The following is a 25,224-nucleotide window of genomic DNA, read 5'->3' on the forward strand; positions in this document are numbered from 1 at the left end:
CAGGTAGATCTCTGTGAGTTCAAGGCCAGCCTGATCTATATCCTAAGACTCTATTGTAGGAGGAGGAGGCCACTTGTTGGCTTCTGGCTGCTCAGCCCCAAAATAATCACACAGAAACCATATTATTTAAACCACTGCTTGGCCCATTAGCTCTAACTTCTTATTTGCTAACTCTTACATCTTAATTTAACCCATCTCCATTAATCTGTGCATCACCATGAGGTCGTGACCTACTAGCAAAGTTTCAGCTCATTGTCTCCAGGAGCTTCATGCCTTCTCTCTGACTCTGCCTCCTTTCCCCAGCATTCCATTTAGTTTTCCCCACCTAGCTCTTTTCCCCTATAGCTCTGCTATAGGCCCAAAGCAGTTCCTTTATTAACCAATACTATTCACAGCATACAGAGGAAAATCCCACATCACTCTGTCTCAAAAACAAAAATATATATGTGTGTGTGCATGTATTTGTGTGTATGCATATATATAATACACGTGTATGTATACACAGTGGCATACATTGAACTTGCATACTTAAGTCAAAGCTAATTTTTTAAATTATTTATTTATTTGTATTTTATGTGATCAGGTTTTTGTTTGTTTGTTTTTGTTTTTGTTTTGAGATAGGGGTTCTCTGTAGCTTTGGAGCCTGTCTGGAACTAGTTCTTGTAGACCAGGCTGGCTTCAAACTCACAGAGATCCGCCTGCCTCCACCTCCCGAGTGCTGGGATTAAAGGCGTGCGCCACCACCACCCAGCTGTGCATCAGTATTTTGACTGCATGTATGTCTGTGTGAAGGTGTTGGATCCCCTGAACAGAAGTTACAGACAGCTGTGAGCTGACATGTGGATGCTGGGAATTGAACCCAGGTTCTCTGGAAGAGCAGTTGGTGTTCTTAACCACTGAGTCATCTCTCCAGACTGGTAAGCTAATTTTTATTTTAACAAATCAAATGTTTTTTTTAAAATACAATAAATAACCTCTTCCCTATTGAAAAGCTTCTGTAAGTGATAGTTTTTCAACAGTGGCTCTCAGCATATGGGTTACAACTCCTTAACAAATCTCTATCTCCAAAAATATTTACATTACAATTAATAACAGTAACAAAATCACAATTATAAAGTAGAAACAAAAATAATTTTATGATTGGGGTCATAGCAACATGAGGAACTGTATTAAAGAGTCCCAGCATTCAGAAAGTTGAGAAGCCCTGATTTACAACGACAGAAGCAGAATAAAGACAGAATGTGAAGGGCCTGAATAGCGTCACTTAAGAGCATGTGCTTCATCAGGAGGCCATGACTGTCATTAGTATGCACATGATATCATAAACCCACAACCAAGTTTCTGTAAGAGTTATTATTAAAAAAGACTTAGCTAGAGCAGCGTTGTTGTGGCACACGCCTTTAATCCCAGCACTCAGGTGGCAGAGCAGGGCATCTCTTAAGTTTGAGGCCAGGCTGGTAAACAGAGCAAGTTTCAGGACAGCCAGGGCTAAACTGAGAAATCCTGCCTTGGGAGGTGGAAGGATGAGGGATGGACTTACCTAGAAATAGGCTCTGGAGCCAGGTCTAACTTCATGAATGACTCTTACCTAGAAATAGGCTCTGGAGCCAGGTCTAACTTCATGAATGACTCTTACCTAGAAAACAGGCCCTGGAGCCATGTCTAACTTCATGAATGACTCTAGCACTTTCATCTGGGACTCCTGGCTATGATGTACCTGTGCCCCCCAGGTTGATCATCAGTTAAATAATGAAATGCCTAACTCAGAGGAGAGTGGTGCAGACTAAACTGGCAGACTGAGAGCTATATGACCGCACATCGTAAGTCTCCCTACTCAAAACAGACTGAGGAATGCTCACTTACTGAACTTTCAGAATATACAAAGAACATAAGAAAATGATCTGAAAATTTCTTTTTCACACCATGGCAATGTATGGCCATAACTGACATCTTATTATCAACAGGGTTATCCTAATGCTCAATGAAAAGGCAAGAACACAGCTGTTAAACACCAGAGTCAACTGCTTAGCACTCACCTTGTTGCCTAAAGTGGTCTTCAGAACGCCATCTTGCCACACTTTTGACTTCTTCATCTTTTGATGAGTATATAGGACCTTATTTCCAAAAGAACAGAAGAAATCATTGCTATTTACACATTTAATATTACAGTTTACAGGCCATAGAAAAATAAAACATTCCGTATCAAAATAATAGCACAGGCATCACCTCAATAACAAAGTCAGTGACAGAGCGCATCCTCAGCATCATGACGCCCTGAGTTTAACCCTCAACATAATAAAAGGAAACAAACAATTTTAAGGAAAGGAAGACAGCTGACTAGGTGGGTAGAACCAAAAGGCAAAGGAAGAAAGGGTAAGTGGAGGCCTATAGAGTCTTAACAGAGCATCAAAAATAATTTTAAACTGCCACATCATCAGAGGGAAGGAAAAACAATTATTGGGTTACACACTCCTTATTCATGTAGCTCTCTGAACACAGTCTACCCCACCTTCACAGCACCTGAGGACAGAACGATTTCACACTGCCTCTGCCTTTAGACTCCCCATCTATTAGCGGAAGAATGGAGTTTCCAAGCATTATATATGATGCCAGATTCAATCACAGACTGAACAGAGAAACAAGTTATGAAAATCTAGCTATTACTAAATCAAATGGTAAAGAAATTTAGGGGAAAAAAAATGCCTAGCAATGCAGAGGTTTGGGGACATAGCTCAGCTGAAAAGCATTTGCCTCATAGGCATGAGGACCTGACTTTGAGCCCCAGAATCTACATAAAATGCTGGACATAATAATGTATTCTAGGCACAAAGAAAACACATAGGATCCCAGCCAATCTAACTTAATTGGTAAGCTCCAGACCACTAAGAGACCCTGTCTCAAGGGAGGTGGGTGGTGTTTCTAAGGCTGACACGCACACACACGTACACACATATGCATATACACAGGCCTTAATTGTCTTCAAAATCTAAGAATGCTACCCTTGTAAATGTTATCTCCTAGTGCAGTTATTTCTTTGGCAAATTTAGCTACTTATCATTAAAAATGTACTTTACATTATAATGTAACATATTAGTTACTTTTTAGTATTTTTAAACTGTTTCTTTGCCTAACATAAGTAATATTATAGATAGAAGCTCTAAGTACAAAAGCTATTTAGTGTCTTCAATAATGTTTGAGTACAAAAAGGGTTTAACACCAAATTATGTGTCACTATAGGCAGGAATGTCACCAGTGACAGGTCTTAAAGCAAAAAAATGTTGTTTCCTGGTCCAAAGAAAAAATACTCCCAAATACTTCATCAAACTTCATCAAGAGTTTGAGGCCAGCCTGGGATACATGAGTCCTATCCCCCACCCCTCTCCCCACAAAAAGGAAAATTATTAAAACTTACAATAAATTCTTGACTTTCCATTGTTCCTTCTGAAATTATAAACCAGTCAGGTCCAGAAAGCAATCAGTTTTTACTCAACAGTTTATATGCTCTAAAAGGAAAAACAGCAAAGAATGGTCAATCAGCCCTGACAAAAACGGTAAGTATCAAATACAAAGATTCTCAATAAATCTTGATTAGAGACAGAAACCAAAGAATTAAGACTATCAGTCTATCTAGCCACCATGCGAAGCAAAAGTGTATCTGTCGGGGAGGACACAACTGAGTGATACCACATAATGGAAGATGAAGATGAAACTACTACACTTATTAATAATCTGTAAACATCTCTCTAGGTACCTTAGTATGTATCAGAAAGTGGATTTTTTTTTCCTTCAATAATGTTTTGCTCCTCGGAACTCAAATTCAATTATTTTCCTAAAGCATTAAACTCACCACAAGATGGCCCCCTTGTGTCTTACATTTTTCCTGTTCGAGTAGTTCCTCAGTATCTAGGGCCTAGTTTCAGGACCACAAATAACCAACATCTAGGGCTACATGAGTTCACATATAAAATGTCATAGTTTTTGTATATAATATAGGAGTAGGTGCATATTCTCCAACATACACGAAACTATCTCTAGATTACTTATACTAATGCATTGTAAGCAATATGTAAACAGAGAATGATTAAACTATTGTTTAAAACATCTGTCTCAAAGAGAGGGGGGGAGGGAGAGAGGGAGGGAAGGAAAGAAGGAAAGGAAATTAAGAAGGAAGGAAGGAAGGAAGGAAGGAAAGTAGGCAGGCTTGGTCGCACACACCTTTTTGTGTACTTTTTTGGGATTTTGTTTTGTTTTGTTTTTTGAGACAGGGTTTCCCTATGTAGCTTTGGCTGTCCTAGAAATAGCTCTGTAGACCAGGCTGGCCTAGAACTCACAGAGATCCGCCTGCCTCTGCCTCCCAAGTGCTGGATAACACACATCTTTGATTCCAGTGCAGAAGCAGCCGAGTCAAGTGGTTCTCTGTGAGTTCAAGGCAAGCCTGGTAGCCTGGTCTACATAGACAGCTCCAGGACAGCCAGGGGTACATAGATGAGAGACCCTGTCTAAAAAAGGAGATATGAAATTGTAACCAAAAAAAATCTACGTGTTCAATACTGCCAATTTTTTTCTGAATATTTCCAACTCACAGCTGGCTGGATCCAGTTACAGAAGGCTGACTTATACCTTAGCCAATGTAACCCACCATAGGACCAAACACGCATTATAATTATAATACCTCTTCAAGGAAACATCTTTTCTTTCTTTCCCCACTTCTAGGGGCATACAACAGGGCCCTATGTAAGCTAAGTAATAATGCTTCCACATGCCCAGTTTTCTGTTTGTTTGAGACAGGATCTGGCCAAGTTGCACAATTCTCCTGTCTCGGCCTTTGGAGTAGCTGGGATATATTACAGGCAGCTGGCCACCAAGCTGAGGAAGAAAACTCTTTTGAACAGTGTTGCAGCAGCTACTTTAACTATCCTGTTACTGGATTAAATATTAAAAATACGGCCAAGCCGGGCGGTGGTGGCGCACGCCTTTAATCCCAGCACTCGGGAGGCAGAGGCAGGCGGATCTCTGTGTGTTCGAGGCCAGCCTGGTCTACAAGAGCTAGTTCCAGGACAGGAACCAAAAGCTACGGAGAAACCCTGTCTCGAAAAATCAAAAAAAAAAAATATGGCCAAATTTTGAAATCTGAAATCATCGATGGTGAATTGAATAGAGATGCCAAAAAAGCACACTAATGAGTACATTTCAAGTGGTTCCGTGGCCATGACCTCATCACTACAGGAGAACTAGACAGCAATGAACATTTTAGGTCCTATTCTTGCCTACTGAATTAGAAAGTCTGGTTCTGGAGCTCAACAAACGACTCTAACAAGGCCTCTTCAGTGGTGGTGACGCCCAACCCGGAAAACAGAATGCGCTGAAACCTGATCCCTAAAGAAGCATTCGAGGGCGAGGTGAGCGACAGGGCTGGAGTCATCAGTAGTCGGATGTATGCAACCTTATTCTGTTATGCCGAGAGGGAGAGCTTTCCGTGAAGGCAACGGGAAGCCGTGCTTTCTGAGAAAAGCTGCTACAGCAGTTCAATGAGGGCGCACCCGAGCTAGCCCGAAGTCCCAGGTTCGCTACCTGGCACCGCCCAAACCAAGAGCATCCTGTTAAGACACCACCAGGACAAATAACTGCAAGAAACATTACTTCCACTTGCAGAATTTCGGACTGATCAGAGTTTTGTGACCCTAAATAACAGGAGCCTTGGTTCTATGTCAGCCCTTAAGACAACCATGACCGGGCTGGGACTCGATGGTGACCCGCCTCACCCGGCATTCGAACGGCGCCCCGTGGGCCGCTCCCGTGGAGGCGAATCAGGGTCCAGGCTCTCCCAGCCGTGCCAAGTCGCCCGGCCTCTCCACCCTACATTCCGTAGAAGAGAGTCTTCGCTTCTCAGGAACACAGAATCCACTTTCGAATTTCTCCCGCGAACTCGAGCGACGTCATCAGCCAGGGACTGATTGCTGAGGGCTACGCCCCCCGGCCCCGCCGCCGTCCGCAAAGCACCAATGGAATTCCTCATAGGAGAGCGGTCACCGCCTCGGTCTCCCGCCAGATCCCGCCCCCGAGGGGCGTCGCCCATGACGTCACGACGGAAGTCCCGGCTCGGACGCCGCTTCCCACAGGGAGCCGAGGGAAGCGCGTCGCTCGTCGGATGACGCGAATCTACGCCGACCTGAAGGACCGGGAGGCGGAAAGCGTGGAAGGAGGCAGTCGCTGACCGTGGCTTTGGGGACGTGAACAGAGTAAGTCACAGATGGCCGGTAGTGCCACTCGGACGCGGTGAGGTGTACACTCGGCGGCCGGTCCCCTGCGGTCCAGCGCACCCGCCGTGGTCCGCCTCACCCCGCCCCCCTAACCCCTAGTCCGTTGGTTCTGCTGCTCGGTGCGCACGCGCAGTGCTCTGGCGCCGCTTGCAGTTCCCATCCCGGCACGGAGGGGGCGAGCCGAGCTTAGTGTTGGGAGGTTTGGGGCACGCCCGGCTTCTGGGGGGCTGTCCAGTGGCTGAGCGGTGCTCTGGGCGCTAGGCAGCTTGGGGTTGAGCTTCGTCTTCCAGAACACAGCAGTTGTGAGGACTTGCATTCTAAAATTGAGGCTTTTCTTTGGCAAGACTTCCGGCCTTTTAGTCTCCTATGGAAAGCTCGTTTTAGGGAGGAGCTGGCATTAAGCGATGAGTGTCAAATTCCGAGCGCGCTTAGGACAGTTCACTGAGACTGGAAGGCCTCTGGAAGACTACCTTTAGTGGGACATCGAATGGCTTTAGAAAGCATGTTTACACTAGAAGGTTCATTCGGAGCAAAGATCCAGGCCATTGTCTTTTGCTCCCTTTGGATAGTCTTGTCATGACTACAACTTTGGTTCTCAATCTTTTTGGCACACTTCTTTTTGTTAATAATAATAATAATAAAAGTATCATGGCCAAGTTTCTTTGAAAATTTTACATGTACCCATAGAAACATATTGTGTATGCTTTTACAAGCAAAATGTTTACATCTAGTAGAAAATATGACATTCACTGTCTTTGAACAATGTTACAACTTTGTAACTTGTAGGAGAGGGTAAAAATGGAAACCATATTTGCCCGAGTAAGATGTAATTCATTACTGGGCTGACCAGGGTCTGTTAGCATTCATTTCTACTTTCTACTGCATATTGATCTGCTCTTTGCTCCTTTAAATGGACTTGTGGCACTGAATTTTGCCATTCATTTTGTATTTGTACATTTTGCCTTTTCTTTAAAATTTATCTTGTAACCATCTCTTGAATTCCTAAGGTTTCTTGAAACTCACCTGAAGGGTCATGGGGCTTCAGACTAGGAATTCCTGGGTCAGACTATAATATGAATAGTGACAATTTGTAGAAGTTTCTACTAACAGGTGGCAGTGTAAAAGTCAAACATACCAATGTTTGCTTACCTAACTAACTTTGACTAAGTTGCATAACCTAACAGCCTCCTTTTAAAAAGTTGAAAGAAACTGCATAGTATGATTGTCAAGATTTAGAACAATGTATATAAAGTAACTGGCATTGTTTCACAATAATTTTTTTATTCTTTGGTCCAAAACCATGGTGTTGGGGAGGAGGGTGTTTTTTCTACACAGGGTTTCTCTGTGCAGCCCTGACTCTTTTGGAACTCACCCATCTGCCTACCTCTGCCTCCTGAGTTCTAGGATTAAAGTTGTGCACCATCGTCACCCATTTAACAGTACTTTAATACTTAGGACAGCACAGAGACCCTGATGAGGAGTTACTGATGTTGCAACCTTAGAAATAACCTTCACAAACCATATCAATATTATGACACATAGACTTCTGTAAAGAATAGATGACTTGTAGAGCATGTTATAAACTTGTCTTATTCTGATTCCTATTATGGGGAACACTAAAGGGAGATGAAAGCCATTTCAAAGATCAGTTTGGTAGGATTCAATGACAAATTGGTAAAGAACAGCTTGGCTGCCTGTTGTGTTCTCCAGAGCAGCTATTTTTGTTTTGTTTTGAGAATCTTTTTAATTATGAATAGATGTGTCTAAATGTGCGCATGCGTACCACATGCCCACAGAGGCCAGAAGACTGCTTTGGATCCTCTAACTAGAGTTATAGGAGGTTGAGAACTTTGATGTCAGTACTAGAAACTGAACCTGTGTCCTCATAAGTGATGAGTGTTAACCACTGTGCCATCTCTGCAGACCTCTCCACGGCAGCATTTTAAGTGCTTAAATTGCATTTTCTTTAATTAATCTTCACAGTAACTATTATATAGGCAAGATTTATGTCCACATTTAATGGACCACAGAGATGAGAAGCATACAGAGCTTGCTTAATCAGCTTTGTGAGTTAGCGGTAATGAGAGTAAATAGGCATTGGAAGGAAAGGATAAATTTCCTTTGGAATGTTATTGCCATAATAGCACTAGGAGTATAGTAAGGACTAAAGAATAGTTCAGTGGTGGGATACTGGCCTAGGATATGGAAGACCATCAGTATCAGGGAGAAAGACAGACAAAGGGGGATAAAGATATAGGGGCTCTGTAACCCAGGTATTGCCATGATGTAAGGAGGCTAAATTGTTGTACAGTCTTGTGACTTTCTATTTAACTGTATCTTGCCCTAAATTGAAGGTGTGTTTGATTGTTCTGAACTGGAATATGCTAAGCTACAAAAGTAACCCTTAACAGAACCAGGAAGGAGGACCGCTGGACTAAGAGAGTGGAATGATAACTGTAACATTCTACTATGTTTTTACTGTTCTGTCTGCTCTGCTTTAAATCTAGTGGATGTAGAGTAGTGTGGCTATAGATTCCACTATGCGTGACTGAGATTAATGGTTCTCGACCTTCTTAATTCTCTGACCCTTTAGTACAAGTTCCTCATGGTGTGGTGACCCCCAACCATAAAATTATCCTCTTCCTACTTCATACTTGTAATTTTGCTACTGTTATGAATCATAATGATCTAATATGTGACCCCAACTCTTGACTCACAAATTGAAAACCTCTACCTTAGATGGTGGGCTTTAATGGAAAAGTTAATATAGAGTTTGAAGTCTTCCCTTATAACAGTTAGCTATAGAACTGCTATGTGATATTATAATCTGTATTTATACCTTACCACCTTAGAAAAGAATTTGAAATGCATGGTACCTTATTTTTATTATATAGACCAAGCTGACCTCAAACTCACAGAGGTCCACTTGCTAGTACTTCATGAGTGTTGGGATTTAGGTGTACACCACCATGCCCAACTCCAAGTACTTTTAAATGTATCTAACTACTTCACAAATAAATAATGACCAAATTAAAGTTTCTCCCTCTATATATTTAGATTGTAACGGGGTAGATAGAAACAGAACTTTTAATTGCAGAGAGTGATGAGCAGAAAAAGAAAAGCTTGGAGTAAAGTTCAGATTGGCATCAAGGGTACTGTTTTAGGTTGGATAAAAGAAAGGCCTCTCTGAGACAGTAACATTTCCAGATCTGGGTGAATTAAACTGTATAGGTGTACTGGGAAAAGAAACAGCAGAAAGAACAAAGACCTGGAGACAGGAAGGGCTTTAACATACATAAGAAATTTAGAGATGACATGTTATAAGCCTGCTGGAAGGGCTGGAGAGGTGGCTCAGAGGTTAAGCGTACTGGCTGCTCTTCCAGAGGTCCTAAGTTCAATTCCCAGCAACCACATAATGTCTTATAACCATCTGCAATGAGATCTTGTGCCCTCTTCTGGCATGGAGGTGTTCTTGCAGGAGGAATATTGTATACATAATAAATAAATCTTTAAAAAAAAAAAAAGACTTGTGGAAGATAAAGTTGAAGAAATATGTTCAGGTCAGATTGAATAGGACCTAATAAACCTTTGTAAGGTCTTTGGACTCTATGTTTAATGTGGTGAGTCATTTGTACTAATTGTCCTGATAAACATATTTAAGTGATTGTCCTATGTTAAAAAAATGATTATAAGAAAGCAGTAGTAGAAGCAAGTAGGCTATTAAGGAAGACCTTGGATAGTTAAGTGAGACGTAATAACTTGGGCCAAATGGTTTATTAGAATGAGAAGAGTTAATGTTCAAGCTCTATTTTAAAGCCAATGCTAGTACAACAGCTAATGAATTGACTTCAGGAGGGATTGAGACTATTTTTTGCTCTTACTCTGTCTTGTAGTTCATATTTTTTAAAGTGATAAAAAAATCTGTTAAGGGGCTGGAGAGATGGCTCAGTGGTAAAGAGCATTGCCTGCTCTTCCAAAGGTCCTGAGTTCAATTCCAGCAACCACATGGTGGCTCACAACCATCTGTAAAGAGGTCTGGTGCCCTCTTCTGGCCTGCAGACATACACACAGACAGAATATTGTATACATAATTAATAAATAAATAATCTGTTAAAATTTTAGACTTCTATGTTTATCATGTTAAGATTAAGATATCCTGTAATGAACAAATGAAGATGTCAAGTACAACTGACTACTGGAATGTGGAACTAATAATGCAAGAATGTGGTTTGTGAAGTATGTAATAGCCCAATACTGATTAGCCAGGACCCTCAGAAAGGATAAGTCGAGAAAGGAAGCCAAGATCTGACTTTAGTCATAGACAACATATGAAGATAAAACACAGTAGAAGGAACCAAAAAGGGAAACTCTCATTTAAAGCTGTATGAAGAAAATGTTTACGGGAAGCCGTGCAGTGGGGCAGACACTGAGCACTAATATCAGGGTTCCACTAGAATGGTAGGAGAATCCCTACCTGCATTTTATGTCTTCAGCTATCAGGTAGATGTTTTATTACTTGTGATGTGCATCAAGGCCTTGCTACTGCTACCCTCTCACTTTAAAACACATTTTTTTTTTCATTTTTTAGCAACAGATACAGGGTTTTAGATAGATAGATACGCACACACACATACATACATATATACACACACATACACATTGGTGTTTTGCCTGAATGTTTGTCTTTGGGAGGGTGTCAGAACTTGGAGTTACAGACATTTGTTAACTGCCTTGTGGGTGCTGGGAATTGAACCTGGGTACTCTGGAAGAGCAGTCAGTGCTCTTAACTGCTGAGCCATCTCTCCAGCCCCTGCCTGGCAGCAGGAAGGCACAGGTGACAGATGCTTAAATATCGTACACATATACTTTTGAGGGTGTACAGTACACACAGTAGGTACAGCAACTTCCTCTCTCATGTAGGGCCTTAGAAATAAAAGATATGTACCTTCCCTATCAAAAGGTAATGTGTACATTTCTATATTAACTTACAGAATGGAAACTGAAAATCAAAAAACTATGGAAGAAAGCACTGAGAAGAGAAAAGAAGAAAAAAAGAAGCGCTCGAGGGTTAAACAGGTGCTTGCAGATATTGCTAAGCAAGTGGACTTCTGGTTTGGAGATGCAAACCTTCACAAGGACAGGTTTCTTCGAGAGCAAATTGAAAAATCTAGAGATGGATGTAAGTTTTCTTCCTCTTAAGGTCTTACAAGAGCTAGTTTGTTTATATTAAATTTTACTCCTATCACACATCTTACCACCCCAGTTTTAAAACATCTTGTGCTTCACATTTCACTAGATGTGGACATATCTCTTTTGGTGTCTTTTAACAAAATGAAGAAGTTGACCACTGATGGCAAGTTAATAGCCAGAGCATTGAAAAGCTCATCTGTTGTAGAGGTATTTTTTTCATTACACATTAACCACATCTATTTTGGCAAGGGAGGGGTCTGGCACTGGGACCTTTATGTATCCATACCCGAGGCATATGAACTGGCGGAACATCTATGGTAGGATACCATAACCCTTATGGGGGGAGGTGGGAAGTGGAGGGAAAGTGAACTAGGATTGAAATATATAATTTTAATCAAAAAGGAGATGAAAATTAACGACACCAAGTTTATTAATATTTTAAAAGTTGGACTTAGAGGGAACCAGAATCCGGAGAAAAAAGCCCCTAGGTGAGAGACCAAAGGATGAGGAGGAACGCACTGTGTACGTGGTAAGAAAAACAAATTTAAGTTTAATTATAATTTTTTATTGATAAAATGTAGAATTTTAAAATGCTTAAACTGTTCATGACACTTTGATTTATACAGGAGTTACTTCCCAAAAATGTTACCCATAGCTGGATTGAAAGAGTATTTGGGAAATGTGGCAATGTGGTTTACATAAGTATTCCACATTACAAGTCTACTGGGGATCCAAAGGGATTTGCCTTTGTGGAGTTTGAAACAAAAGAGCAAGCAGCAAAAGCCATTGAGGTATGTCTGTAGGGCCCTGAAAATTAAGAAGAGTTAAAATGCGGTTAGTATGAATAAATTTGCGTTCCCTTTTGCAATTGTTTTTTCAGTTTCTTAACAACCCACCCGAAGAAGCACCAAGAAAACCCGGCATATTTCCCAAGACAGTGAAAAACAAACCCATCCCTTCCATAAGAGTAGCTGGTGAGTACCTAGGATTCAGGAAGCAAATATTGAATTAGCAGAGAAAATAAAATAATTTTTCCAACATTGTTGTTACAGAAGAGAAGAAAAAAAAGAAAAAGAAAAAAGGCAGGATAAAGAAGGAAGACAGTGTGCAGGCTAAAGAGTTAGACGCTAGCAGCATGGGAGTGTCTAAAGCGAAGAGACAAAGGACTGCTTCGGAGGGCTCTGAAGCAGAAACCCCTGACGCTACAAAGCAACCTGCAAAGAAGAAGAAAAAACGGGAAAAGGTGGAGACATCCATCTTGCCTGAAGTTAGAGCAGGGAAAAGGGAGAGAAGCAGTGCTGAGGACGAAGACTGCCTCCCCCTCAGGCCTAAAGCCAAGAAGAGGGCTCAGAAGGATAGCATTAGTGAGGCTGCTTCTGAAGTCTCCAAAGAAAGCAGAGGTACTGTGTTAAGATTAGACAGAGCAAACATTTTAGCTACTTCGTAACCACAACTTGTCTTAAGAGAATCTTTCTTCCAGACTTAGAATTCTGCTCTACAGAAGAGGAGAAGGAGACTGGAGACAGAAAAGGTGATTCTCTCCTAAAAGTGAAAAGGAAGCACAAGAAGAAACACAAGGAGAGACATAAGATGGGAGAAGAGGTTATACCGTTGAGAGTGTTGTCTAAGTAAGTACCCCTTCTCCGTGGCAGTTGGACACAAGCCCATCACCATTGCTAAAGTGCAATTCCAATTTCTATTCGACAGAGTTGTATATTAGCAACAGTGATGGCCTATGGTCAATCCATTTGCAGTACAAAGTGAAGATAAGTAGGAGCCACCACACTCAAACATGGAAGCACTTATTTTTACAAAATCACAGCAAGTGGCTCCATGTTAAAGTAAAGGAGGCCCCTTAAGCAGTTCAGTGAAGTTCTCTTAAAGGCACAAGATTATAACAGGAAAACTTACCATCACCAAAACATGGGAGCACTTACTTCCTTAATTCCAAAGCAAGTACATCCACGTTTAAGTGATGGGGAGCCCAGTCTTTACAAGTTCTAGTCTTAGTCTGTAGCATTTTTAAATTAAGATGCTAAATGGTTGAGATGACACGCCAGAGGAAACCCCTCCAAACTCGGTTAGCTTTTTCCACTCCAAAGGTGTACATTGAATTCACTTCTACTAAAACAGAGAAGCACTTACTCTTAAATAAGACAGAAAGCACTCCCATGTTAAAGTTGAAGGGAACCCACCCACTACGCTGCTGTTATAAAAAGATAGGAAAAAGCGTGAAGGAAAAGAAATGTCAAGCATAGCAGAGATACTTTACCATTCTGAAGTGGCGGCCAAAGAATCCAGTTCTCTGCTTGGAGAGTGAAAGAGAGGAACTTTAGACACTTGTATTTATACTACTCCTAAACTCCTGAACTCCTTTTGGCTTTCTATCTCAGAGAATCATTACAAGAGCCTTTGTTATTTTAATGTATCAGCTCTCAGGGAAAGTAGATCCTGGGATCCTGGGTAGGGCTGGATTTTTTTTTTTTTCCTTTTTGAAGTAAACAGATGTCAATGTTAACTGCTAAAACCATTACCACAAGATATCCTTCTCTTTAAAAAAAAAAAAACCTGTCTGCTTGTTTGATGGCACAGATTAGGGTAACAATGAGCACTCCCACAGAGCCAGGAGATGCATTGTGCTTCTCTCTGGAGGAGTCCTGGCTGTTTGAAGAGACATCTACATGGTAAATGTATGTAAATAAATAAATTGCTTCCATGGGGTGTTTTTTTCTTCTTAGAAATTCCTTTCGATTTACGTAAATCCTTAGGAATGTTATCTCAAATTGGAAGCAATTTAACAAATCTTTGAATTTCAGTGTCTCATTTTCCCCCAAAGTTGCCTAATTTAGTGAATATTACTTGGAGGAAGTAACTCAGAATTTTCCTTTTGCAATTAAAAATTCTAGAAACATCAGGAACTTAACTGGGAAATGAAAGCATTTTACCTTACTATTAATGAAAAGGAACTTTGTGTGTTTGCTAGATAGATTTATGGCCTAAGAACTAATTAAGTGTATGCTTTTAAAAGAAAGGAGAGATGGGAAGACGGAATTTCAGAGTTCCCGGTGAGTCATCATGTCACTATTTCAGTAGTTCATTACTTTGTTTTACAGAACTGAATGGATGGATTTGAAAAAAGAGTATTTGGCACTGCAAAAAGCCAGTATGGCTTCTCTAAAAAAAACAATATCTCAAATCAAACTGGAATCAGAAATGGACACAGACTGTGCAGTAGTGCCCAGCAAGTCTGGAGAGAGGAGCGGCAAAGGTGAGGGTCAGTGTAACAGCAGCTTTCGTGCTGTGATGCGCTGGGGACTGGGTCTAGACGACGAGGATTTCCGGGTGCTTGTGTTGCAGCGATAGAGTGCTTTCCCCAGATTTAAGATGAACTGCCCCCAGAAAAAACTGAAAGGAAAGGGGAGAAAATTGAAGTGTTTGTACTCTGTCCTCATCACCAGCGAGTTACTCACGACTGCCTGTATGTACCAATGAAAACTGAAGTTTCAGTGCCAGATAAATTCTCATCATGAACATATTAAAGAATTATTCTTATTGATTGTAACATTAGTAAAGGTTTTTTGTTGTAAATATTTTTTATTTGTTTATTTTAGCTCATCTATTTATTTTACATCCCAGCTGCAGCCACCCCCCATCCTCCCCTTGCAGCCCCTCCTCCCTATTCATTCCCCATTCTCCTTTATTCGAGTTTTAGTCTTTGGTTCGGGCAGTGATGCATTTTATTTCATGTTAATTTCCAGATAAGCATTGTGATGCATTAATAGTAATTTTAAATTGTACAAGTACTAAGTCATTTCAGTTGATTAGCCTGAGAAGTCACTCCTGCTGTTGTAGAGTGGTGCGCCTCCCGTTAATGTCAGGTGTGGGAAAGTTATCTCTGGCCTTTTCCTTTTCACAGAGTGCTGCCCTCAGGAGAAGGTTAATGCCCAGGGCCCACAGTTCGTGAACGGAGTGATTGTGAAGATCATGAGCACAGAGCCTCTACCAGGCAGGAAACAACTCAGGGTAATGTTTATGTGTGAAACGTTTTTCAAAGAATATGAAAATCAAAACAAGTCCAATTAGAATTTGGACCTCTGATTTTGTAGAGTTTGAGTCTCTGGTAACTCTGATAACTCATAGGTTTAATCTGAATACAAATCCTTCAGGAAATGAGATATACATTGAACTGTCTGAATGCCTTACCTTCCTGAGTCACTAATGCCTGCAGTGTAGTTCAGGGAGAGCGGTGCAGGGATTCTAAGTTGCAGTTGTTGAGAATAAGTATTCACTGTTGTGCTCTGAAAGTTTTGTCAGAGATATTTGGTGCCATAGTTTTTTAAGACTGGATTTAATAATATACTTGTTAAAGACTTTATTTTGCAAGATGTGACCATATGCTACTGTTTTGTTTTGAAGCCAGCCGCTGTTTTTATGGATTTATATTCATCAGGACTAAGATTTCCAAATGACCCTTCCTTTTGTTGTTTTTCTAAGACAGGTTTTCTGTTGTAGCACAGGCTGTCTCAACTTATTATTTGTCCCAGGCCAGCAAACCTCCTGTTTCAACTTTACAGCCTATCCACTTTATTTTATACTGTATAAAATTTATTGTAACATTTTAATTACTTCTTTAACATCTTAGGACTTTTAATACTATACATTATGTTGGTTTTTTTCTATACAACTGTACCAATCTCATATTTTAATTGAAAGAAGCAGTGAGGTAGTTTTTTTCCCTGTAATCTGCATGCACTCTTGTTACTGATTACCAGACTGTCTGTCATTATATAGGTTTCACATTAAGAGATTAGCCTGACTTGATAGTGGATATATAGTAAATATCTTTTGAACTATGGTACTCTAAACTCTTACCACTACCAGGGGCTACATTACAGTTTCATCAACTTACTACAGACTGATCTCTTACTGTATCCTAATTAATTTGATTAGCTAGATTTAAAAGCTGTGAAGACATCTCAGTTATAATTCTCTCCACTTCCTTTTTTTGTCTTGATTTATTAAGCACGTGTTTTTACTAAGGTTGTTCTTATGTTACAGTGTATTGTGTGTAGGACTACTTTCTATCTTCTAAAGCTTGCAAATCTCTATTATCCTTTACTGTTATTAAGCTGTTTTTATTCTACAATGAAATAATATTTCAAGATCCTCAATTCCTTCTATGACTCTGGAAATTTATTACATTAAAGTAATTTTAGTTCTTTGTGCCTAGAAAATTCTGGTCTAACCTAAAGACTTCCTTTCCAGTTAGAAATCTGTATTTATTTCTTTTGCTTTAATGATGGAAATTTGGCAGGTAAGATTACTGTAACATTCCTACATAAATGCATTGTGTTCTCTAGAGAACCTACTGTGAGAAAAAAAATAGTAGATTAAGAATGCAGGAATCTTCTTAATTAGTCTTCACAGCGGGACATTATAGGTAAAACTGTCTCCCTTGTGGGGTACCTCAGCTTGCTTAGAAAGGGTTACTTATGTATTTTATCTGAAACTGAGAGCTGTCAGCTGTGTTCCAGTAAATCTACCCATGAACCCTAGGATTCCTGTTGTAAAATGTTGAAAGATGGTTCCATGTGTTCTAAGTCAAACATGGTATTGTATAGGTGAGTGAAAATAAACTTCTCAAGTCCTTTCTTTTAGTCTTTCTTGTACTAACCTGGCTAGGTTGCTGGGGAGGGGTCATTTATATTCCACTCTGCAAATCTTGCCTTTAGCTGATCCTCCGCACCCCATGTAAGTTCATGTTTAAATAATAGAGTTCCAAGAGGATGAGGGAAAGTAGTTTGCAGTGAGTTGTTAGATTGCTTCTCATTTTTGTCCGAATTATTTTAAGAGTATTTTTGTGTATTTTAGAAGTGGTTTATGTATTTACCCTACAACTACATAGTAACTTATTGATACATTTGACAACCTTTGTGGGTACATTCATTAATTGTGAGACATTTTAGGTGTTGATTTTAAATCTTTACTTTTTTATCATTATAGGATGTTTTGGCCACAATCTCAGAAGTTGTTTACGTTGATTTGCTAGAAGGAGATACTGAATGCCATGCCAGATTCAAAACTCCTGAGGATGCGCAGGCAGTAATGAGTGCACAGACTGAAATTAGAAAGAAGCACTGTTGGAACCTCGAGGTCCTTTCTGGTAAAACCTAATTTGTTTTTTCTTTTTTAATAAACAGTTATTATTGTAGGTAATTTTAATTGTTCTGCGTTGGGCTAATGGAACTAGCCTTCTCACCCACCCCCATACATTCTCCTGCTAAGATTAGAATCTATATCCTTCTACTCGGTGACCAGAGCTATTGTTTGTTTTTAAGGTGATCATGAGCAGAGGTACTGGCAGAAGATATTGGTAGATAGACAGGCCAAACTTAATCAACCTCGGGAAAAGAAAAGAGGCACGGAGAAGGTAAGGGCAGCTGTTGAATGCGTCTTCTGACAGTAATAAGTGAGGATAAATTCACTTTGGCTTTCCTATTAGACTACTGTTTCAGACGGAGAAAGAATGCAGTTTTCTCCTGGCTTCAAAATAGATGAAATTAAGATCATTTGCTCACAGGGATCCATAATTGTAATTTAGGATTTTTCTGTGCTTTGAAGCAGTGATACATGTTAAGTATACACAGTCTTGATTTATAACTGCTGTGTTTTGTAGTTTGAGAATAATGTGGTTCTGAATGGCAATGAGAATTGTTACTATTATTGTTGTTGTTAAATTGTTATTTTTCTAATAATAAATAAGTGGCCCAAGCAAACTGAAATAATTAAAACAATCATCAACAATTTTATTTCTATGATAATTTATATAATTAGTTGCTCACCAAGAATAGTGTTTATTCTTTACAAACAGTATTATTCTTTTAAATATTGTTCAGCCAAAGTGATTAAAACAACTTGTTAAGAACTTTGAAAGCCCTGATTCAAATGTCCTATGCTTATTGGCTTGGGTATGTTTTTCATCAGTGCTCCTTTGGCATTTATGATGATTGACAGGAACGTTTCCTGCTATTGGTCTTTGTGAATTTTTTTTATTGAATGGAGCCTGATCTTGCTGAGATGGGAAGGCTCCCCCTTCCTCTCTCAAAGCTCTTTTGAGTCTTGGAGGTGTTAATTTCAAAGCTTGTTTGAGATGGTCAGATGTTAAAGTCAGTAATTCAGAACAGATAAATGAACTGTAATCAGGTCAGTAATATTTATTCTTCTGATTTGTGTGAAGTTCTGTTTAAATTGCCTGTATTTTACTTACCTAGTAATTTTAACACTATAAATTTATCAAGATTCATCTTAGTCTCACGCAAAGAAATAAGCATTTCCAGAGTATTTTATAAAATTAAACTAGAAGAACAAAAATTTAAGTTACTCATTTTCCAGTTTTTACATGCTTTATTATCAAGCTTGTTAGCCTGGTCTAGGTAGAAACAGCTGACTTCATGGATTTGGCTTTGTGGGAGCCTAGGCAGTTTGAATGCTCACCTTAGGAGACCTGGATAGAGGTGGGCAGTCCTTGGGCTTTCCACAGGTCAGGGAACCCTGATTGCTCTTCGAGCAGATGAGGGAGGGGGACTTGATCGGGGGAGGGGGAGGGAAATGGGAAGCGGTTGTGGGGACGAGGCAGAAATCCTTAATAAATAAATAAATTAAAAAATAAATAAATAAATAAATAAATAAATAAATAAAATGCATTGAATCTTCCACACCTGGTAAATGGTATTGGAATCTTGTTAGAAGAAATTTAACCGCAGCTAACTTGTTTGCCAATCTTGTTGGTGTTGTTTTTTTCCTGGTGCTGGAGATTAAGTAAGTGGTCTGCCAATGAACTAGGGCATGATAATACTCAATGAATATATTAGCCCCCATTCCTGCAAGTAGAATAATAGGTATGGATAATAAATCCTCTTGTTGTTCCTCAGCTGGCCTAAGCATTCAGCGTGGCACAGGAGCTTTTACATCCACCCAAGAGTTCAGAAGTGCTTCACTGTAGGCTAAAAAAATGGGAATTAGGTGTATAAAAAACAGTGGAAGAATTTCAGTGATTCTGGCATGATTCCTTCCTCACTAGACACTGGTGCACCTCCAGTGGGAGAAAAGCACTTAACTTAAAACCCCAGAATTCTTAGTTTCATGCTGTGGGGTAGAACACATTTCAGAACCTCATTCCTGTTCAGTTTATCAGGACTGAACGTAGAAAACTAAATCAGTACAGAGTATACTTTGCATACATGTTTACATATGAAAATCAGTGACATCTAAATGAACTCATAAAGGATTGGGAACTTAAGGAAGGATCTTCCAAAGGGAAATGACTTGTTTTTTCTGCCCCAGATCTTGGTAGGATGCCCTTATAAGTCAGGAATTTCAAACCAAGGAATTATGGTAAAATTTTTATTTCTTCCTTGAGTTGTTTAAATATTCTGTAAAATCTTTAAACTATATTTTTAAATATATGTGAATGCACAGAGTGCATTTGGTAATTAAAGGACAGCTTACTGGAATCAGTTCTGTTCCTCTACCATGTGGGTCCTAAGGATGGAATTCTCATTGTTAGGCTTTAAAGCAAGTGCCTTTAACCCTAAAGCATCTCCCACCACCTACTTTTTTTTTTTTTAGATGTTTGGCTTTGTTTTTAATCAGTGGCCTTTTCAATGCAAATTACTGCTGTCTGTTTCCAGACAAAGGCAGAATTCCTGTTTGTGAACAACATTGGTGTGCTAGGGTGCCAAGAATTTTTTATTCTTACATTTGTGAACAGTATTTTCATTTAATTATGTCATGACTGCCTGCCAATCAGATATGGCATGATATTTGATTCATGGATTGATTTAGACAAGGTTTGTGTTATCATTCTTACCTCAAGCTCTGTGTAGCTGACAACAACTTTGCAATTCTGATCCCTCAGCTCTTGCCAACTGAGTGCTGAACTTGCAGGCTGGTCCCTATACCCAAGTTATGTGGTGTTTAGGTATAAAACCTGCGGCTTTGTATATTCTACCAACTCAGTTACATCCCTACCTCCAGAGCCAATATTTTTAAGAGAAAAATAAGACTACACTATAATTTTTTTTTTTTGTCTTAAGGAAGCTTTTGGCTTCTGGTGCAATAGTTTGTGCTTGCAATCCCAGCTATTCAGAAGACAGAAGAATAACCTGGGTTCAGAGACCTACTGCAGAAAAGCAGCAGCATCTGCTTTGGGAATGTTTCAATCTGTTGTCTTATGTGTTTCCAAAAAAATCTTTTTTTCCTCCTGTATACGTATATGTATATATAAAATCATATTTTATATATACATATATGTGTGTATATGTATATATAAAATCATATTTTATATAATCTGTAATTTAGTACATTTTTATTTAATAAAGACAGATTTTAATAGTAGATTATTATTTGAAATCTTAACTTTTCATTTGTAAAATAAATTTAAACATTTTAAGAGGTATAATTGGTACAAAAGAATTGTAACATGAGCTGGGTGTGGTGATTTATGTCTTTATTCCTAGCACTTGGCATTGAAAGCCAACCTGGCCCCATAGTGAGTTCCAGGATAGCCAAGGCTACACAGAGAAACCCTGTCTCAACAAAACAGAACAACAACAAAAGAATTGTGTAATATTTGAGGTAGGGTGAAAAAATTAAGCCTGGTGTGGTGGTGCACACCTTTAATGGCAGCACTCAGGCTAAATCTCTCCAGTTAGAGGCCAGCCCGACAGGACTACAAAGTAAGGTTTGGTCTCAAAACTAAATGAATAAGCTGGGCATGGTGGCATATGCCTTTTATCCTTAGTACTCTCTGAGTCCGAGGCCAGCCTAGTCAGTAGAGCAAGTTCCAGGACAGCCAGGGCTAACCTTGTCTCAAAAAACCAAAATAATAATAAATGTGTAGAATGGCCATGTGTGTCACTCTGCTTGGATTATCTCTCCAGTAAACAGTTGTTTTGATTTGTTTTCCTGAGAAAGGGTCCCACTGTGTTGCTCAGGCTAGCCTTGAATTCACAAAGATCCAACTTTCTCTGCCTTTGGAGTGCTGGGATTAAAGGTATGTGGCACCTTGCCTGTTCAGTTAGCAGTTTGTAAAGCAAATATGAGGTATCAAATCTCACTGAAGTAGTATGTAAATCTTTAATCACAAAGTAATTGAGGGCCCCATACCATTTAGTCTTAGGAATTAATAACCAAGTCCAGAGAACATACAAAATAATGCTAAGCTGTGAGTCTTCAGTGATGAGTGACCTACATTTCAGTTGAAAGATTTTGAGTTATGCACTATAATTGGAGGGAGATAGAGGTTTCAAATATTTAAGATCTGTTGCATAAAAATCTCCAGTTCTCTGTAAACTGATTAGATCAAACATAACGATCTTATTTGTCATTCAACCTGATAACATAAGACTTTCATAGTGGCAACTGTTTTTTTTCAATTTTGAAGTTTCTGAGACATTCTAATTTCTTACTTTTTCTCTATAGTTAATCACCAAAGCTGAGAAGATTAGACTGGCCAAGACTCAACAAGCCAGTCAGCACATTCGATTCTCTGAGTATGATTGAGAAAGATGAGTTTCCTATGGGTTTCCTTGCCAGAGTGTTCTAAGAATGCTGGGACTGCTTGATGGATGTTCTGCTGAGATCTACATTTAAAGAAAAAGAAAACCTTTGTTCCTCAGTGTGGAACTAAGACTTTTCTTAGAGACAAACATATTATTTGTTATATTTTTTTTCAATGACGCTCATGTTGAAATTATGCAGTCAACATCAAATGATTTCATAAATAAATATGTTTTAAAAATTATTGTTTTGTTTGTGTTTACAAAAAGCAACATGATTATAAAAATGCATGAATATCAGATGCAAACTAACTTGCTTTTCTTTTTTTGCTACAAGCAGATGTGGTAAGTTCCATTCTATTTTTTTCTCATCTTCCCTTCCTTTGAGCAACAGATCATATGGACTGTTTTATTTAAATATTGAATTTTAAAAGCATTGAGTTTGTTTTTCTTAAATAAGACATTTTAATTTGATTGAATGATGTGCCAGGTACTATGAGCTTGAGGAAAACTGAAATCTGTTATGTTTTCCAGAAATTCATAAGACTAAAGTAATTAAGTTGTTTTCAGAAGTTTATTTACAGTTGTTATGAAGGAGCGGCATCTCCATCAGAATCCTCTGAAAGGTGTCTCTGTTCCTTGAGGTAATATATCGTTTCTGTTCCCACTGGCTTTGGCCACTGCCTGCCAGAGTGGCAGTTTCTGTGTACTTTGTGAGGCCTATGGTCAGGCATCTTAACCTCTGTGACCCACAGAAAGAAAGGGTCACTAGCTGAGGAACAGCAGCTGTGAACACTGCCAAATATAAGTACCTGGCAAGTTGCCTTTGCCTTCTTTTACCTGTCTGCACTTACGGCAACAGAAAACCTGGAAATAGTTGTTATATCCTATAACTAAAGGAGCTGCAATAAATAAAGAATTGAACATTCCGGACTCTCCTCTGTGTGATAGAAGCAGAAGTCGGTGGATCTCTGTAGGTTCAAGGATAGTTAATCACAAAGTCTAGGACAGCCATGTTATATTTACTATAGAGTATCATTACATGCTACTGTAGCACTTGAGAGATTCTAGTGGACGAAGCAAGGTTTCTTTCTCATGAAACCTCTATTGTTTATAAAGACAAACTTTAAAAATGAAAGATTGTTAGAAAGTTCCTGGTAACCTGACAAAATACTTCAGTGGTAAAAACTACTTGCTTGGCCTGGATTCAGTCCCTAAAACTCATGTACATACATGTACTCTTTCCCCATCATACATAAATAATAAAACATGCTTTTAAAAAAAGGTACCTGTCATGCATATGGTGCACATACATGCATGTCATGCATAAAAATAAGTCTTGAAGGAGCTGGAGAGATAGCTTAGTGGTTAAGAGTTCTGGCTGCTCCTCAAGAGGACCTGGGTTCAATACCCAGCACCCACACGGCAGCTCACAACTGTAACTCCAGTTCTACCCCACCAAGCATGTTTGTGATGCACATATCTATGCAGGCAACATACCCATACATACAAAATTTTTAAAAATGAGTCTTGAAAATTTAAAATAAATTTGCAATTGCTCAATTTTATTTCAACATATCTAATGAGCACCAGAAATGTAGCCAATTTGAATGGATAAAAGTATGTATAAGTAAAGAATATGCCCTTCCTGAAATTTGTTTAAAGATAATCATTCTAAGAAACCTGGGCTTGGTGGTACATGCCTTTTGTCCCAACATTTAGGAAGTAGGGATGGGTTCATCTCTTTTTCTCTGTAAAGCAAATTCTAGGCCAGCCAAGGTTATATACTGTGAGACTGTCTCAAAAAAAAAAAAAAAGTAATCTGTTTATATTGGATTACTCACTTGTCTACTGGACCGAATGGATTATGTGTGGGTTTAATTTTATACTATCTTATTTTTAAGTATGTGTGTACATGTCTTTGACTTTTGTCTTGCTATGGACCCATGGCTGATCTTGAAATTGCAGTAATGTGTCTGCTTCTGCCTTTAAGTGCTAGGATACAGATGTGTGCTACCATGCCCAGCTTCACATTAAATTTTTATTGAACAACATTGATTTAGGAAATATGTACAACTGGAATTGATGACTATTTATCTCATTATACTGACAGTTACTGACTGAGTCAAATGAGAATATCTAAAACTACTTCAAAAGGTTTAGGTAATGTGCAGATACAGGGAGCTTTTTTTGATTTTGAGACAGCGTTTCTCTGTAGCTTTGGAGCCTGTCCTGGAACTCACTTTGTACATCAGGCTGGCCTCAAATTCACAGAAATCCACCTGCCTTGGCCTCCCAAGTGCTGCGATTAAAGGCGTGCAGCACCACCATCTCCTGGTTCAGAGAGTATTTTTGTGCCTAAACTCCATTGATAATCTCTGTCTGTCTCTCTCTCTCTCTCTCTCTCTCTCTCTCTCTCTCTCTCTCTCTGTCTTTCAAGACTTTTCTTTCAGGGCTGGAGAGATGGCTCAGTGGTTAAGAGCACTGGATGTTCTTCCAGAGGTCCTGAGTTCAATTCCCAGCAACCACATAGTGGCTCACAACCATCTGTAATGAGATCTGGTGCTCTTTTCTGGCATGAAGGCATACATAGAGGCAGAATGTTGTATACATAATAAATGTAAAAAAATAAAGACTTTTCCCTTCTCCCTCCTTCCCTCCCTACCCTTTCTTTCTTTTTTTTTAATATTTATTTACTTATTTATTATATACAATATTCTGGTGCCGGAAGAGGGCACCAGACCTCTTTACAGATGGTTGTGAGCCACCATGTGGTTGCCGGGAATTGAACTCAGGACCTTTGGAAGAGCAGGCAATGCTCGTAACCACTGAGCCATCTCTCCAGCCCCCCTACCCTTTCTTTCATATGTATGTCTGAATGCGAACACATGAGCATATATGAAAGTCGAGAGCACTTTTCAGGATTTGTCCTCCAATCACCTTGGTGTCAGGGATCAAGCTCAGGTTGTCAGGCTTATATAGCAAGCACGCCTACCTGCTGAGCCATCCCACCAGCCCTTACTTTATTGATATAATTTCTTTTAACCTGCAATAGATCTGGCCTTATGAGTCCATGCACCTCTATATATAGAAGTCATCATGCTATAGGGTTGGGGGTGTAGCTCTGCCACAATGTATTTACTCTGATGTAGGCCAATCCTTTGGTCTGTTCTCTTTTTAAAAAGCAAGATTTGGGGAATTTGTTGTGTAGACTT

At 39.4% G+C, this 25,224-nt stretch overlaps 2 protein-coding genes across 2 annotated transcripts in view; one reads left to right on the forward strand and one right to left on the reverse strand.

Annotated features, from left to right (window-relative positions):
• Zgrf1 (zinc finger GRF-type containing 1) overlaps nt 1-5,895 on the reverse strand; it is a 52,718-nt gene extending 46,823 nt beyond the window's left edge. Inside the window, exons 1-3 of the mRNA XM_041630335.1 lie at nt 5,763-5,895; nt 3,413-3,503; nt 2,037-2,114 (exon numbers count right to left, since the gene is read on the reverse strand). Of these exons, the coding sequence (XP_041486269.1) occupies nt 2,037-2,114; nt 3,413-3,433 (99 nt within the window). The 5' untranslated portion in view covers nt 3,434-3,503; nt 5,763-5,895. The remainder of the gene's footprint in view (nt 1-2,036; nt 2,115-3,412; nt 3,504-5,762) is intronic.
• Nucleotides 5,896-6,100: 205 nt separating this feature from the next.
• Larp7 (La ribonucleoprotein 7, transcriptional regulator) lies at nt 6,101-22,298 on the forward strand. Its single transcript, XM_041650164.1, has 13 exons — nt 6,101-6,239; nt 11,252-11,439; nt 11,557-11,657; nt 11,896-11,979; nt 12,077-12,241; nt 12,331-12,424; nt 12,503-12,850; nt 12,931-13,078; nt 14,564-14,718; nt 15,367-15,473; nt 17,454-17,613; nt 17,789-17,880; nt 21,933-22,298. Exons 2-13 carry the CDS (start codon nt 11,253-11,255, stop codon nt 22,011-22,013), a joined length of 1,722 nt encoding a protein of 573 aa, XP_041506098.1. The 5' UTR covers nt 6,101-6,239; nt 11,252; the 3' UTR covers nt 22,014-22,298.
• The last annotated feature ends 2,926 nt before the right edge of the window (nt 22,299-25,224 follow it).

The sequence above is a fragment of the Microtus oregoni genome, unplaced genomic scaffold (assembly GCF_018167655.1).
Source record: "Microtus oregoni isolate MIOR12 unplaced genomic scaffold, Mior012 000000F_ref0000247, whole genome shotgun sequence".
In the NCBI taxonomy this organism is placed as follows: Eukaryota; Metazoa; Chordata; class Mammalia; order Rodentia; family Cricetidae; genus Microtus; species Microtus oregoni.